This window comes from Eublepharis macularius, chromosome 15 (assembly GCF_028583425.1).
Source record: "Eublepharis macularius isolate TG4126 chromosome 15, MPM_Emac_v1.0, whole genome shotgun sequence".
Classification (NCBI taxonomy): domain Eukaryota; kingdom Metazoa; phylum Chordata; class Lepidosauria; order Squamata; family Eublepharidae; genus Eublepharis; species Eublepharis macularius.
The window spans coordinates 51,484,475-51,501,268 of NC_072804.1; the positions used below are offsets into that span (position 1 = coordinate 51,484,475).

Consider the following 16,794-nt stretch of genomic DNA (forward strand, 5'->3'; position numbering starts at 1 on the left):
CACGGGGAGGGAGATCCGCGGTCCCTTTTCTCCCTACGCAGAATGCGTAAGTCCAAGGGCTTGTACGGACGTGTTTCCGCTCTCGGTTACGCAAGAAGCGCGGTCGCCTTGGTAATGCGCGCGCCGCTTACGTGAGCGTCTCCTCTCTTTGCGTGAGGGGAACGGGCATAAAGAAAAGCGACGTCACTTCTCTATGTTAGTAACGCAGCCCGCGTCAATCGATACCAATTGCTCTTTCTCAGGCGTCGAAGCATCATTGTTCCCGGCGTTCGATTGGCCCCGCCCACCCCCTGGGTCACGAGGCTGCGCGCCGCTCATTCGCGTGAGCGGAGGAGGGAAAGCTCAACGCCTGCGCCGTTTACGTTTCCCCCTTTCATCATAGCCGGCCGGCTCCTGCGCAGAAATCTGACCCAAGGTAACGAATAGGGCAGGCAGGGTGGGGTAAGGAAGAAAACCAGCCCACAAGATTTGACGCATGCGCAGTGAGGTAATCGAGGAGGGGTTAGATCGGCGCAGGCGCAAACGCATCGAAGCTACCAGAAAGATATAAACGACGGTGTCGACAGCTGTGGCGCGGGGGAACCGCGGTAAGTAGAGGAAAAGGGACGAGTAAAAAGGGAGAAGAAAACGTAATATGATAGAGGAGAAATGGAAGAACAATATGAGGTGTTTCGTGTCACGGGTGAGGGTCAAAAGGTCGGGGGGAGAGCGGGTGAGGAGAGAACCGTTGATTGAGGGAGTGGAGAACCCCTTGTGAAGTGAAAACGGAAAAATACTGAGGGGGGGCGGTGGGGGGCGACGAAGCGGGTGGATCCTGGGGGCGCGTCAGCAGTAAAGTCTGCGTAGTAAACTGCGTCGGATTATGAGGTGGAAAAACACAGGATGTGGTGGGTGGGGCAAGAGAGATGACGCGCCGAGTGGGCAGGGCCTCGCGCTTCCTGGGGCGAAGTTTCGGTAGAATGACGGGAGAAGGGGCGTGGCTTTGGGGGCAGGGCTTCAGCGGCCTGACTGACAGTGGGGGAGAGGGGCGCTGGAGAAGGGCGGGGCTTCGGCCGGCTGATTGATAGGTAAGGGAGGAGGGACGCTGGAGTGGGCGCGGTCTTGCGAGGCAGCGGAGGCGGGGCTTCGGCCGGTTGACTGATAGGTGTGGAGGGAGGGCGCTGCCTACACCTTTACCGGGCGGAGCTTGTCCTTGAGCCTGGCAGCGGTGGGGGCAGCAGCTGCTGCCGTCTTGCGGCCCGTGGCCTCTTGGCAGGTTCATTCCTAGCAGCAGCTTGGCCGGCAAACGTCTTTACCCGGTCCAAAGGAGGTAAAGAGCCTCTCTGCTGAGTTTTGTTTTTAGACAGCTGAACCTGGTTGAAGGCCGGGGGTCGAAAGGGCACTGGAGGACAGACGGGATTCCTTTTAGTGTCTTGCTTTCATGCAGATTTTTGAGATGGCTGGCCTGGCTGCAGAGGACTTAAAGGTTGGGGGTGACTGGCATTCAGTTTAATGAGATCCCCTTTCTTCTTTTGCAGGTGTGTCTAAAGCAGCCTTGTGAGTTTAAAAAGGATCCTTCCTCAAGGCTTTGGACTGCTGTCTGTGCTTTTTTTGGAAAAGCTCTGTCAGTGTTCAAACCTTTACATATCTGCGTCCATCCTTTCATCTTCCTTTCAGCGTCTCCATATGGCGGAGATGAGGAGGTCACACTTTTCCCACATCTGGGAGGAGGAAGAGTGCTTAGAATACTATGGGATGGTTTCCTTGCACCGCATGTTTGAGGTGGTTGGCTCTCAGCTTACAGAGAATGACATAGAAGTGCTGTCCTTCCTTCTGGATGAGACACAGCCTTGGACCCATCCACTGGATCCTGCCCTTTGGGCTTTAGCAGCGGTAGACGAAGGTGGAGCTGAAATCACTTCACTTGTGCTAGAGAACTGGAAGAGGAAGAATCAGTGTGGGTGTAACTTGAGCAAGGCCGATGGTAATCTGGAGATGGCTTCCAGTCGGCAGCGGCCCAAGAATGGTGTTGAACTATTCCTGGAGCTGGAAAGGAGGGGGAAATGTGATGAAACCAACTTCACACAGCTGCTGCAACTTCTGAGGGTGCTGACAAGACACGATCTGCTGCCATATGTAACCCTGAAAAGGCAGCGTACAGGTATTGGGCCCCTAAAGTATGTTGTATACACTTATAAGAATGAGGGTAGAGAAAAATTCTTTCTGACTTGCTGATTGAATTTAGCAAAAGCAATAAATATGCCTTGTTTTAAGGACACTTACTCTTGGCTTGCAATCTAGCTTGTTTTCCAAGCACTGGTAGGATAGAGATTCCGGGGCAGGATATGAGGACCAGTTGTACATTCCTAATCCCATATCTCAAGTGGGTGAATAGATCCTTCAATATTGGTCTAGAGTAGTTTTTCAAACTTCTAAAAGTGAGGCTCATGTCTGAGCTTACTCTTCTGGTTGGAGCTCGTGGTAGTGCAAATCCAGAAGGCAGTGGTCATAAGCAATGCCTATGCCTTGTACTGCAAATGATTGAGAGCAAGCCAGTAGTTTGGGGATGCAGGGGGTGAAAAATGAATGTGGAAACTTCACTCTGTTTTTTCCTTTCCTCCTTTTGGGAGGAAAGGGGCCTAAAATCTCTGTACTTTTAGGATTTTTAGCCTTGCAATGCCCCTGCACTATAGTTGTAATCTGCTTTGGGATCACAACCCACGGACTGAGAACTAACTCATCTAGGATCTGGCAGAGCCATGTTCAGATCTCCTATTCTGCCATGCTGTATGACCATGGGCCAATTGTTATTTTTTTTTTACTTCATCTGTGCCACAGAGCTGTTTGTAAGATTAAAAAGAAGGGAGAACCGTTTATATTGCTCAGCTCTTTATAGGAAGGGTGGGATAAAAATTAATTGGGTTCAGCTGCAGTAATTGAGATGATCCAGAGTGTTAATATTCCTTCTTTGCTGAATTTAGGTTGTAAATTGTAGTCAGTACTACTTCATTTGACTTTCAGCCTCTTTTAATTTTAGTTTCTCCAGAGAGGTATACATATGGGCCATCTGTCGTGTCATCCGACCAACAGGTAGACAACTGTCTCAACACAGCCTCTGCAGACACTCGGCATAATCAGTGGGAGACAGGTAGGTGTCGTGTATATGATACTTTTTTGTCCTTTTCTAATTTTTCCTGTGGGGGGGTGGGGGGTTTGCTGATATAAGCCTCTTACCGCTACTTTGTTTAGACTTGTGTATGCTATTTCGTTGTTCTTTCAGCTCTGCATCAGATTTCTGCTTGCTTCCAAACTGCAAATTTGCATTTGTTTATTGAATGTCTTTGCTGTTGATTGCATTGGCTTACACTAAATAATCCACCTTGAGTCTTCGTGAGAAAGATGGACTATCAATAATGTAAATAAATATTTTTAAAAATAAATATTATGCTGGCTATTCCTATACAGAGATTTGGATATCTCTTTAGTTTTTGTCTGCAGTACATTGCATTAAGCATAACAGCTATATCTATTAGTCATTTTTCAGTTTAAAATGGTAAGAGTTGTAAATGATTCACATTATCCTCATTTGAGGAATTGGGGGTTAGATGGCAACAACTGTGTGGGAGTTTAGATTGTCAGGTTTTGAACTTGCTCAATAACTTCTGGTGACCTTTTTTTTTTCTTTTTAGGCTCCAACTCCTCCAACAAAAGGAAGCGAGTAAGCAGAGGCAGGGCAAAGGCTGCTCCTCCTCGCAGGCGTCGGGGAGCCAAAGCAGCTTGTGCTCCAAAGCAGGAAGTCCAAACTCCTACCAAAGTGACTTGTGGTAGGTATCTGCCTAACGTGTGCTGTGTTCCTGGGGTACCCTCTGTTCAGTTGGACTTAAGTCTCTTTATGAAGCCCATTTGAAACCATTCTAAAATGCTGATTAGCAACTTTGGTTTCTGTTAAAGATCAAAACAGCCTTTCCTTCTCTCTCTGGCTGGAGCCAGAGAGGAGTAAAGCTGGGGAAAGGGGGAAAAAAACTATTTCTATAATTCAGGCCGTCCCGTTCTGTGGTGAATGACCTTTGGTCTGGGCTTGCAGTTCACTTCTAAGGACAGAGCTCTGTGCAGTGGGGAGAGAGAGAGCTTTGGTCCCCTTTTTGGGGGTAAGGGTGGGAAGGCTCTGGCCCACTTCTTTGTATGCTGCCTTTAATTCCCGGTGTGATCTGGTCCCCGCTTATTTTCTCTGAATTCTTCAGATGAACAAGCTATGTGAATGAAAGTGAAAATGCCTTAAAATTAGTGGCCCTTTAATGCCCAGTTGCTGGGAGGATGTAAAAATTGTTAATGGGCAGCACCCTTGTGCTTGATATGCTGGTCTTGGAGAGAGCCTGAGTCTTAGCTGCTGGTCCTGAGTTGGGGAAGGTTAGTTGGCTAAAGAGCAAGCACAGATAATCTGGTATAAGATAAGTACATACTTCTGTCACACTTGAGTGCAGTGGAATCCTTGCTGATAACAGGAACTTTTCAGGAGGGCAAGTACCTGATGTAGTTCCATTCATGTTTCCTAGTGCTGTAATCTTACTTGGAGCATAGTATTGGAAACAAATTCAACACCACTTTTAAGTAAAATAGTTTTAGAAGAAAAGCTTTTGGATCCACAGTGAGCAGATCTGGAGGCTTTCGGTAACATACAAAAAGTTCACTGAATAATGTAGTGAAACTGAATTTTTTTAAAGAAAAATTAAGCTTGTTGTGAAGCTAGTTATTTCACAACAAAGTAACTGAATAAAGATGGCTTCTGGTTAGGTTGCAAGGAATTCTTAACAGAAACCTATGTATGCATAGCACTTTGCATGAGACCTTAGTTAGTGTTAAGCAGCAGCGTAGGTTTTGAATGACTGGTCAGCACTCCTAGGTCATGACCAAAATAATACTTGCTTACCAAGTCGAGCACTGACTGTAGAATCCTTCTATCGAAGTAATACGCTTTGGGAGTTTACTTTATAGACAATTCTTGGTTGTATCTCTGACTATTTAAAGGGGGTTATTAGACTGACTTGCTCAGTAAGGCTATCCATTGAACACGATTTGACTTCTGTTGCTGAGGGTTTTTTGGAGCCTTGAATTATACTTGGCTGTGATTTTCAATTCAGTTTTCCAAGCTTAATTTCTAGGTTGATAATGAGTATCTGTCTCCAAGACAAGCATATACTGTCCCCTTCCTGTGACTCAGGGCTACTTCAGATATCATGTGCTTCATCTGTGGAGCACAGTTCAGTTGTGTACAGAAAACCATGAAATCTGTAAGTAGGCTGTTACATGTGGCAACCTACACAGCTTTCATATTTCGTTTGCTCGAAGGTGTTTTTTGTCTTGCCCGTGCATAATACTTGAAGAGGCCCTCAGTCAGCAGGCAGGTGCCAAGGGCTGGTGTTAGGCTCAGTGTGCTGTTGTCTTTGTGTCAGTGCAATGCAAATGAAACAAAAAGTGAATGCACAAAACCGCTCTCTTACCATCTGACCGATTTACAGGCAATTGGTTCTAACGAAGAAGGTTCAAAAATAATACAATGAGTGTCAAAACTGCAACTCCAAGGTGCAGCTAAGGCCTCTGCCGGGTAGGTGCAAGGACTGAACTGTAAGCTCCATTCAACACTAGATTGCCTGTATGTTTTGTCATGTGACCTTGCTTCATGAGGGCAGAGTTTACCCAAGTTGATTCAGACAGCTGCTTCTGTGATGAACTCTGCATTTCATAAAATCTCTTTGAGTTGCACACCTAAACTTTGGAGTCTGATAACCATCTCCAGATTGCAACCTCCTGGGCTGTGTCAGCCTGCCAGAGCTAGATGGTAGATACTGAAACTCACAAAACAACCCCCCCGAAATGATCTCTTTTTTGTTGCTGCTTGATTTCTGCCAATTCTTTCTCAATCCACCATTTAAATTCCAGGTTACTAAGCAAAAGTTGATGATAAAGAGACTCTGTCTCTCTTGTGCTCTCCTCTCACAGAATGGTCTCGCAAAGGTAAATGAATCCACGCACCCAAATTTCCACCAATTCTTTGTGAAAGCAAATCTGTGTCTAAATGTGTGCTGAGTTTCTTAATTCTAGAGGAACCGTCCTGCATGCCAACCCTCTTGAACAGCCATTTCACAAAGACACATTGGCTGATTTGACATTTAGTGGGAGAAGGCTGGGTTGGCAGCCTCTGGGTTTGTGATGGTGTGTAGAGCCACTGCAGGGGGCTTGTGCTGCAAAGCTCCAGCACAATTTGATGGCAACAGGCTGGGGTGCTACAGCAGTGAGGAATGTGCCCTTTCTGGGGCTGCCATTGGCTGATGTCTGAAGCACAGGTCCATTGAAGGCTTTGCTCAGCTACAGATAGATAGGGAGCCAATAGGTGACATCTCAGGCGATACCTTTAATTATGCATATACCTGCTGCTGCAGATATCAGGTCATTGTAAACTGTTACGGATTCTGTCTTGGGTTCCCTTTAATCCCTTGCTGCTTGAGACAGAATGGTTGGTTCCCTTAAGATGCTCACCAGCCCTTTAAATGCTTCCATAAGTTTTTCTGAGCAGTTTTGCCTTCTGGCTCATCAGCTTTTGCCCTCGATGGATGAACTGCTGACCATTAATAAGCCTGGGTTTGTTCTTGGTGTTCAGCTTGAAATTCATTTGGTATTGTTTTGCTGTTTTCCCCCAGGTTAATCTGATTTTAGGATGAGCCTGACCTACATTGATTTTTACGCAAATTGGTCTTCCTTTCGAGTAAGACACACAAATCCTGTGTTGTCATGTCTGGTATCTGCAGCAGTCCCTTCCACCTAAACTAGAAGTTAGCCCAGATTTTCACACTGCTTTGTGTTCTTTTTTGCCGTATTGAATCTCAGAATGATTTCTTGATGTTACCATGTGCTAAAAGTCTTGAACCATGTTTCTCTCGGTCCACAGTTGAAATCCATCTCTGGAAAAGCATAAGTATTGGTCCAGGCAAGCGGGCCAAGTACCAGACACTGGTAAAAAAATAACAAACTAAAAAAGCAAACTAAAAAGCAAAAACATAAGTGTGGCCCTCACGATTATTCCAGCTATTCCTATGTTAGAAGCAACCCTGCATCTGGACCCTGCAGTGCTCTTGTTAAACAAGCTGTGAGGGACACAGCCATGGACTCTGGGACTTGTTGCTTCCCGCTCAATGGGGGAATTGTTGCTCATTTAAATTGTCTTTAATGGAGTTTTGCTGACCTGTAACTTTGACTTCTGTGTCTCAAAGGGGGGGAAATTTGTAGTTTGTGAAGCAGAATTGAGTCAGCATTTATATGTAGGTTCCAATTCTCCTCTGGGAAACTGGTACCTTAAGGTCTCAGCTTCTTGTTGGGTCCTCTGATCTTGGCTTGTAAACTACATCACAGTGCTTGCTATATGCTGAAAGTTTGCCTAAGCAGTGGCGTGACAGGCCTCATTCTCTGAAACCATCCTACTTGAGTAGCAAACTTGGAGGCTTCTTCAGTCTTGCTACTGTGACATAAACTTGGGGAAAGACATAAGATGAAACTTCTCCAGTATGGGGCTCAGCGATAGCATTCCAAGTTTTCTGTACTTCCAAAGAATAACCACAGTGGGATTATTTCACTGGGATTGGGGCCTGAATTCCTAGCTGGTTCTCTCCCTCGTGCTAAAACATGGAGGGTTTGGGTGGATCTTTGTACTGCCTCAGCTGTCACTGTTGCCCATGTAGGTCAAGTGTCTAATTTGATGCAGCTGCTCAGGGCTTGCATTAGAACTGGCTGGGCAAGGCCATTAATTCCCACTTCCTTCAAACCAGTTACACACAGCCCCTTTTCCTGGAGCCTTGCAGTTGACACAAGTCCTGCTTGTTTTGAGATAAATGCTGGGCTTGTTTGCCATAGTCTGTTTTGAGGTTTTTATCCTTCCCTGGGGGGCAAGGAGGCCCCAGTCACTTACGTGGGACTTTGACACAAAGGATGCCAGTGTGTTAACGCCAACTCTGACAGCTGCTTGCCCATTTTGTTCTCCAAAGTACTGTTGATACTGGAAAGTGGGCGGGTTTGGACTGTTTTGATGAAACCTGAATGTGCCAAACTGTGGATGCAAAGACTGTATACCTAAACTATGTACAGTGCTAATGAAATGAAACCTCTCAGCTACTTTGCTTGTAGACAGCATATTGAGTGGGAGGCTTTGGTTGGGTTACGGAACAGTTTCCAGGGGGCCCAACAGCTGAGCTCCTTTAATTTGCTACCACCATCAAGGCAAGCAGGTGCTGGTATACAGAATAACAGTAATAATCTCTGCACCAAATCCAAAGCATCTACTACACCAGGCTTTATCACATGTGTGGAGATGGAGCTACTTTTAGTATAAACCACTGCCTTTCCTATGTGGACCAAAACAGTGCCGTTTACTGGCTGACCTTTTGTAAAGTAAAATAATGTCATTTATCAAATATAATTTGCTGCACAGCTCTGCTGTTGTCCTTCTGGAAAGAAGGGATCTGTTCTGGCAGTTGGCTAGCAAAGTCTGCCTTATATCTAGCTGGCGTGGGTGGGTGTGGGCTCCAGGCCGTACAAAGTTGCTGGTAAAGGGCTGTGACTGCACTCTGAGTTAATGCTTCTACAGGTGATGACCACAAGACACAGAGAAATTAAAGCTGACGGCCTTGTTGAGCGTATGTAATACATCACCTGCCTCATTTTTTTGAACGTATCCTACTTTGTATTTGTTCCATTTTCCCTCCCTTTTGAACCATTCAAATTTTCAGCTAAAATGCTGATGAGATTTTGGGCAACAGAACAAAACAAACCTTTCCTTCTACCTCCGGTTTCCATGGTTACAGCTGAACTTCATTAATTTCTGAAACATCTAGAGTGTGGTAGTGTCTTAACCTTGCACCTAGTCAGTACAGCCTGGGTAGAATGTAATTAGTTGGAAATTCAGAATTTAACTATAAAGGCAGGTCTCAACACTGGAGATTTCGTTTAATCTCTCAGATCTTTTCCTTTCTTCAAGTCAAGGGGGTTCTTGGCCCTTGCTAAAGTGGGGTCTCAGATGCTTCCATTGGAGTTGGTATACAGCAGTAGCAATCTTAAAATAGTTTGGAGTAGAGAGTAACTTCAAGACTTCAGACTCAAAATGGTTGGAAATCTTCTATTGGGGATATATTTGAAGAATACCCCTTTGGTGTCAACTATCAGTACTGGCGGAAGATGGCTGAAATGGTTGGTGAAGCTAGGTAGAATGAAATGCATGGGTTTAATCTAGAGTGGAAGGAATTCGGGCAGCGTACCTCTTGATCTGATGTAACTTACAGGTCAACAGAATGCAGTTTACTCAAAAGTATGCCCTACTATATTCAGTAGTGCTTAGTGCCAGGTAAGTGCAGCATTAGATTGGATATGTTACATGATCCAGTTGCTTTGGAGTGTGGATCCTATTGGATGGGCATTAGTGGAGTTCAGCTGTAACTTTGAGCCAAGGTATATTTCAAAGAAGCGTGTGAACACCCCTTGCTGGGACTGACCATCTCAAGGAGCCTGAATCTTTCGGGAGTTCCGAGTGGCCTGAACCTTCAGCATGGTTGGTCTTTGTGTTCGACACCTGATCCGGGGCTATGAGCCCAATCCTGGAATACCGCTGCATGACCGCGTGTTTGTCTGCTTGCTATGTTTGTGACCCACAGCTCTAATGCGCCTGTCTCTCTCTCTTCCCTCCCCTCCCCTCTCTCTCTGTTCCATCTGTCCTGCTCAGACATCAGGCTCCGTGTTCGTGCAGAGTACTGTGAGCATGAACCCATCTTGCGTCAGAACGTGATGTCAAACAAGCAGAACCAGCTGGAGCGTCAGTTTGATGTCTTTGGACAGTCCAACACCATTCTCAAATCTCGTGACCTGGGCTCAATCATCTGTGACATCAAGTTCTCAGAGTTGTCCTATCTTGATGCCTTCTGGAATGATTATATGAATGGCTCGCTGCTGGAGGCGCTGAAGGGGGTCTTCATCACAGACTCGCTCAAAGAAGCTGTGGGGCAGGAGGCTATCAGGCTGCTAGTCAATGTGGATGAGGACGATTATGAAGAGGGACGCCGTGTCTTGCTGGAAAGTGTGATTCCCCAGGCCTGGTGATCTAGCCTCCGGGAAGCTTAAGTATGGTTTCCTCTCCAGGTGGGTTAGTGGTAGTGTATTAACTCCACACTTTAGCTCTTGCCTGTTAGCTGCCCCCACCTGCCACACATGCCGCTTCAAGCGTATTTCTGTAAGGGATAGCAATATTTTACCTTCAGTTTAAGCCTGTCTGTCTCTGTTACCGTCTAGTTTTAGATGTCATCCCTCCCCTCCCTGGGCAATCCTCTTTCAGAAAATTTTGCCTTTTGGCATAAAAGAATAAAGTCGGTTTCATAAGAGGCATGAAGGAGTTTGTTGGGGTCCTCCTATTGTAGAGTGTAGCAGAGTTTGAGTCTTACATGGCTCATCTTTGGAGAATCTAGTTCAAATTCAGCTTAATAAGCAAAATATTAATTGTATGTGAGACTGTTTGCCCTGTACAAAAATATTTCATCCTAATCTTTGTGGCTTATCTTGTTTTCTGGATTAAAATTCTCTTGTCTGAACAGACTTTTTTTTGCCAGCAAAGATGGTCCTTCGAGGGATTTGGAGTCAGTGCTTTGGATTAACATCTTGTCCTTTCTTTCTCACAGGACATGCTATTGTTCTGATTACCACGTGGACTGCAAAACTGAAAAAACCTGACTTTGGAAAAGGAACCTTTGTCTGATCGTGGGGCCAAGGCTGGATCTTGGAAGCAATGAATCCCCAGGGAGTCAGTGTGCCACAGATGCACATGTTGTGGTTGAAGCATTAAATGAACAGCAGGGAATGATCTTAAGGGACATTCAAATGTAGCAGAGCTCAGACAGAGGCACCCACTTAAAAGTGGTTTCTTCTCCCTCTGAACTGAATGGAGCACCTTGTGCAGAAGTACTTGTCCAAAGAACTATGAAACGGGCACAAATTGGGAGAGTATATAATGGTCACTACCAGTGTTTGATTCCCACTTCCACCACAATGGAGAGCAGCCTCATCTTGCAGAGGTGCTAACAGACTTCCCTGAAAGTTGGCAGTGAGGCATGCTGTATTTTGCTGTTTTGTAGGATCAAGAATACTATCTGCTGTTGGGGTTAGACTTTTCCCTCCTCTAAGTTAAATATGCAGACATGGCCAGGATGCTGTTGGTTGTAAACCGTGGAACTTGAGTTACTTTCCTTAGGGATATTTTTCAATTGTCTATGGCTATTTGTACATAGTATAAATAAGAGTTTTTTTTAAAGCCAAGCCGTTCACCCAGCATCTCTGTTAGGAGTCTGTTTCATTGCACTTGGGAAGGGGCAGAAACCTGTAATTTAAGTTTTTTTTTTACAGAACAAAAGAATTTTTGATGTTCTTGTATCATATTTGGAAATGACAAATGTTAATAAAAAGAGTTTGCAATTGCCGGGCTTCATATTTAATAAGAACAAATCTGCAGTTACAAGGACAGTTTTGCTTTACCACCCCCCTTGAACTTCAATCTTGTTTCTTGCCCAGTGAGGAAAGGCAGTCAGGAAGGAAGGGGTTAAAACTTCTGTTGCTGAAGGTAGATCTAAAGATCTGCTACTTGAAAGTGAGTGGCCACCCCTTTCCCACCCCCAAGAGGAAAACGGTGGTGATGGTATGTTCAAACTCCCTTTTCTGTTTTTCAGTAGACACCACACCAGAAATCTTAATTTCAAAATGTGTCAGTCAAAGTCCCCTCAATCTCTAGTCTGTGTTAAAGAGGAGAGAATAGAATCAGGCACTGTATACAGGTATTGGCAGCAGAACTTCTAGCTGCAGCAGTGAAATGTGCACATGTTGTGTTGACATGAGCACACCCCAGCACAATGCCTAGCTTACAAAAGGTTGTGGTGGTGCTTTGTTTAACATAACAGTAGGCTCTGTATCTTGAGAAGGCATTGGTCACTGTGGAGTCACAGAGTGGTATAAGTCCTTTGTAGGGACAGTAAATGTGCTGTACGTCTCTGATTATAGTGTAGAAGAGTGGAAAGTGCTGCTATGCCTAGAAATTTGCAGCCCCTTCTACCAATCCTTTGGTTATATGCCATTGTTGTGATCTTCTCAGTCAAGTATCAGCAGTGAGGGGGGAGGCTTGTGTCAACTTTGAATGGTGTTCTGTCTAGCATGGTAAAGCCAAGTAGTCGGGTGGGAGTGAGTGCTTTGTGGTGGAACAGTTAACACCTGCAGGCAGCTTAATTCATTGTGGGTCCTTTAAAATGAGTGTGTGATATTCTAACTAAGTCTTAGTCATTTGGAGGTTTTGTATGAGAAATAGGAACAAGCCATCACTGGCCCCTGAATGCAAGGGAGATGGTAGAAGGACATCTTCTCCCTGGATGGTTGTATGACATGGCAGAGCCTATGGGATAATTTAGGGGTATCCAAAGAGAAGGAGCAGCGTGTAGCTCTCACTTTTAAGGCACATTGTTCTCCACAAGAGTCATACAGACATCCCCCTAGTGGGCCTCACTGTTCCAGGAAACAGTGAGAAAGTTCAAATAATCCAATGCCTCCGCTACAAGAAAATGTGCAATCCAGGAACTCTCTGAACCAGTTTCTAAGGAGTGCCACATGAAAAGACAACAGCTTTATCTTTTTGCCTTTATCTTCCTTAGTAGTAAATGATGAATGCTGTGAGGCAGGGGCTTTTGGAGCAATCTCATTTCTACTTGGAGGGGGGGGGCAGGGAAGAAGCACAGTGTAGCATCTTCAAGCACTGTAAGCCAAGTTACCTTCCATTCTGTACCCCACTCCTTCCTGGATACTGTATCTCCTCCCCACCCCCCAAAAAACCTGGAGGTAGCCTTGGCATATAAACAAATATATCGTACACCACTAGTTAATCTGGACTTGTCAGACTGGGAGCCTCAGAGGGCCCTGGGGGTTTGTAGTTCTGTGCGTGGAAGAAGGAAGAGGTGGTTCTATTGGCATAAAGAGCCTGGAGTTCCTCAGAGCAAGCGCAACCTGATTATGGCTATATGTTTAAAACGAGGTATATATGCACTAGACAGAAATACATTAAGCTATTGGTTCCTTGCCCTCTGATGGTCATGCTTAGAAGAATTGGTTGGGAGTTGACCTCATGCACCTACCCTTCACCTTTTGAGCAAAAGTGAGCATTAGAAATAGAACTGCATTTTTGTTTTTTCTCACCCTCATTTGGGCTTGGAGTGGCTGCTCTTTTTCCAACTCAACAGGTGAAAAAGATGGAGTGGAGGCGGCAATGCAGCTTTAATGCTTAGGCTGCCAAGCCTTTGCTCAGCCTGTTTCCTATTCTGCTGTGATACTTCGCCCCCTTTGTTTCAGGGCTACCTGTCATTCAGCTTCTCTCTGTCCCAGGTCTGCCCTTCCTGTCTTGGTGAGCTTTTCTTTACCCAGCCAAATTAATGTTCCCTTCCCACAGAGGAGGTGGACTGCAAACTGTTTAGGTCCCCGAATAGTTGAATATTCCATGCCAGTTTACTGACTCGGCCCATCAGGACCAGAGGTTTGGCTGCCATAAGCGCAAGTTGGGTTCTATAAAATAAAAAATAATCACAAATTGTAAATTTGATGGGGGGGGGGGGTAACACACAACTCTTGGATTTGACCTTTGGCTCCAGGGGCCAAACCAAGTGCAATTTACATGACCAAGCACAATTTCTCCCAAAATCATAATATGCTTTTCTCCTTACCCAGGCCTAAGCATCTGCCTCCTTCAACTTTGTTAAAGCGGCCAGCAGGTGGCTCCCCTAATCTGTATCCAATCTAAGACCTTTCTAAGGTATCCTTTAAGACCCCCTAAATAAATGACATTTCCCCAATTGTAAATCAATAACATGTCACTGATGAACAATAATAATACAAATCTCCTGAGCATTCTCTGGTCTGAAAGGAAAATAAATTCCCTACATGCACCGTCTTGTTACGTTCTAACTGCTTTGCCGCATCCAAACTGATACGGATGCAAATTAATCCGAAAGTCTGGGAAAGGCGCCGTGATCTTATTTTGGAGCTTGGAAGAGTTTAATTTGGCAGATTTCTTGTACAGTCTAAAAAAGAACAGAAAGGAGCGGAGAACAGAAATTAAGGCTCTCGAGGTTCCAATGCAAGGTGCACAGCGCAAATCACACAAGTCCTCATATATTGTGATTAGTTCAAGATAGCCACATTGCAGTGTTAATTCAGAAACATAACATTTTAACATAACCTTTTAACTTGTATGTTAAAACTCCCATTTCCGTTACCCCACTTTTTTATTTCTCCACTCACATCAGTTCCCTTTCTCCCTACCTTTGCTGAGTTCTGGGCAACATAACACAAGATTTTCACTCTACTAGCAACTAGACACAAGTGGACTGTGTGTTGTGGCTGGGTTACTTGCAACAGATTAAGAAACCCGGTGCCTGCTCCGTCTTGCGCATCTAGCAATGCAGATGGAAAGATACAGGTGAGTATCTCTTGTTCCTTATTTCCACCATCAGTGAGCTTGGGCTTAGGTGGTCCCACCGAGCAATGGGAAAGAGCCATAAAAAATGCCCGGAATTCTACCAGAGAGATTGGAAGGGGGCTGCAAGCGTGCAGATCTGTTCTATGAAGCTCTTCTAGTGCCCAGATTTATTCATCTTTCTTTGCAGCCCCTCCTCTGATCCTCACTGGCTCTCCTCTTTCCCTCCACTCAGTTCAATATTATCAGCCCTCGTGGTGGGGTGGCATATCTTGGAGAGTGAAGTGCTATCAGATATAAGGACAGATGGACTCACATTCTAGCTGTACCTGAAGAAGTGAGCTGTGACTCACGAAAGCTCATACCCTACCACAAATTTTGTTAGTCTTACAGGTGCTACTGGGCTCTTGCTCTTTTCTACTGCTACAGACAGACTAACACGGCTACCCATCTTGATCTATCACCAAACCTCCCTATTCTCAAACCCACATACACCGTTCCCTGTTGCTCATGGTGAAAATTTTTTCTTTGCCTGCTTTATGTTGTATTATTCTGCAATAACAGCTTCCATAAAAAAAAAAAGATTTTTGTATAAATCCTACTACAGCTCTGGTTATTCTTACAGAACAGCTCCAGTTTTAGCAACATGCACAATCTGATGGTGGGTGGGAGGGAAGAGAAATGTGTGCATCTGGCATACTCGTGCACACTTTATATTTTAAAAATGGCACCCCCAAAATCTCTCCTGAAGGCAAAGTAGTAAAAGAGGCCTGAAATTTGCCCCATTAAATTATTATTTATTAGCTTCATTTTTATGCTGCCTTTCACTGGAACTCAAGGCAGATTACAAATATGATGAGCTATTCAATCAATCAGCAAATGAAGTATTTTGTTTATTTATTTTATTTATAGTCCACCTTACTGTATATACAAGTTACAGCATAATTTACAAAGTATGATAAACATTCGTATCTAACAGCAAAAATTACTGATAAAACAGACAGCAGTTGGAATGCTGGAAAGAATCTTGGTTTCATGCAATGCATATTGAAGTATAGATCAACTCTCAGAATTTAAAGGTTTGCAAAACATATTATTCGTCATCCCTCACACAACCCAAGTTATGGAATTCAGCATTTTGCAATTCTTTGGGGAGATGGGTGGTATTTTATCAGCAACACAAAGAATCACATTATTTTACTGAGATGATTCAGGGTTTTTTTGTGAAGGTGCTTACCAGTATTGAGTACTGGCACCTTTTGGGGGAGCTCTCCCAAATCCTGAGGGAGGATTGGTGGAAATTAGTGCAACTAGCAATTTAAAAAAAAAAAAGCACAGATCTTAGCATACGATCATGGCTGCCCTTGCTTTATGCAGAGACCTCTGTTAAGATTTAGAACGTCCATTTCTTCAGCCATCGCTTTGGACCCAACAAAGTTTACAGCCTCTGATTTGTTCTTTTCCTGCCCATCTACTTCCTGAACGTTCTTGTCCCTATGTTCCTTCCCCTTCCTGTTACCAGGCTTGTGCAACAACAGCAATAAAAAACTCTGGGTGCAGCTTAGGGGCTCCATTCTTTGCTCAGATGTTCCCTTTTTAAAACTGCTTCGCCCAGACAAGCCCAATCTCATTAGATCTTGTATGCAAACAACAACAACATTCAATTTAGATACCACCCTTCAGGATGACTTAACACCCACTCAGAGCGGTTTACAAAGTATGTTATTATTATTCCCACAACAAAACACCCTGTGAGGTGGGTGGGGCTGAGAGAGCTAGAAGCTGTGACTGACCCAAGGTCACCCAGCTGGCTTCAAGTGGAGGAGTGAGGAATCAAACCCAGTTCTCCAGATTAGAGTCTTGTGCTCTTAGCCACTACACCAAACTGGCACTCCAGTTTGCATGGTCAGCCTTGGTTAGTAATTGGATGGGAGACCTCCAAGGATTGTTACGCAGAAAGAGGCAATGGCAAACCACCTCTGTTAGTCTTTTGTCTTGAAAACCCCGGCAGATGTGAGTTGAGGGCACTCTCCACCACCACCACTCCTTGACTCTCCTGTGTTTTTTTCCTGGTTCCTTGAGCCTATTCTCTGCTCCTCCTCTCTTGGCTCCCTAGCCAAGCCACTCAACAAACTGCTTGGAGTAGCACAGGAAGGAGGATGCTGATGCACCAGAAAGACTCAGCTTGCTCCAGCCATCAACAGGTGACATCACCTCCTGGGACTGGGCAGGCAGTGGTCAAGTTGAAGGCCAGCCCCTGCAATGTTGCCGCAGGAAATTGGCTTGGA

The 16,794-nt window shown here is 44.9% G+C and overlaps 1 protein-coding gene across 1 annotated transcript; it reads left to right on the forward strand.

The window, feature by feature from the left end:
- The first annotated feature begins 492 nt into the window (after positions 1–492).
- Positions 493–11,477, forward strand: DEDD2 (death effector domain containing 2). Its single transcript, XM_054999388.1, has 6 exons — positions 493–587; positions 1,518–2,140; positions 3,017–3,127; positions 3,669–3,803; positions 9,740–10,152; positions 10,686–11,477. Exons 2-5 carry the CDS (start codon positions 1,666–1,668, stop codon positions 10,111–10,113), a joined length of 1,095 nt encoding a protein of 364 aa, XP_054855363.1. The 5' UTR covers positions 493–587; positions 1,518–1,665; the 3' UTR covers positions 10,114–10,152; positions 10,686–11,477.
- The last annotated feature ends 5,317 nt before the right edge of the window (positions 11,478–16,794 follow it).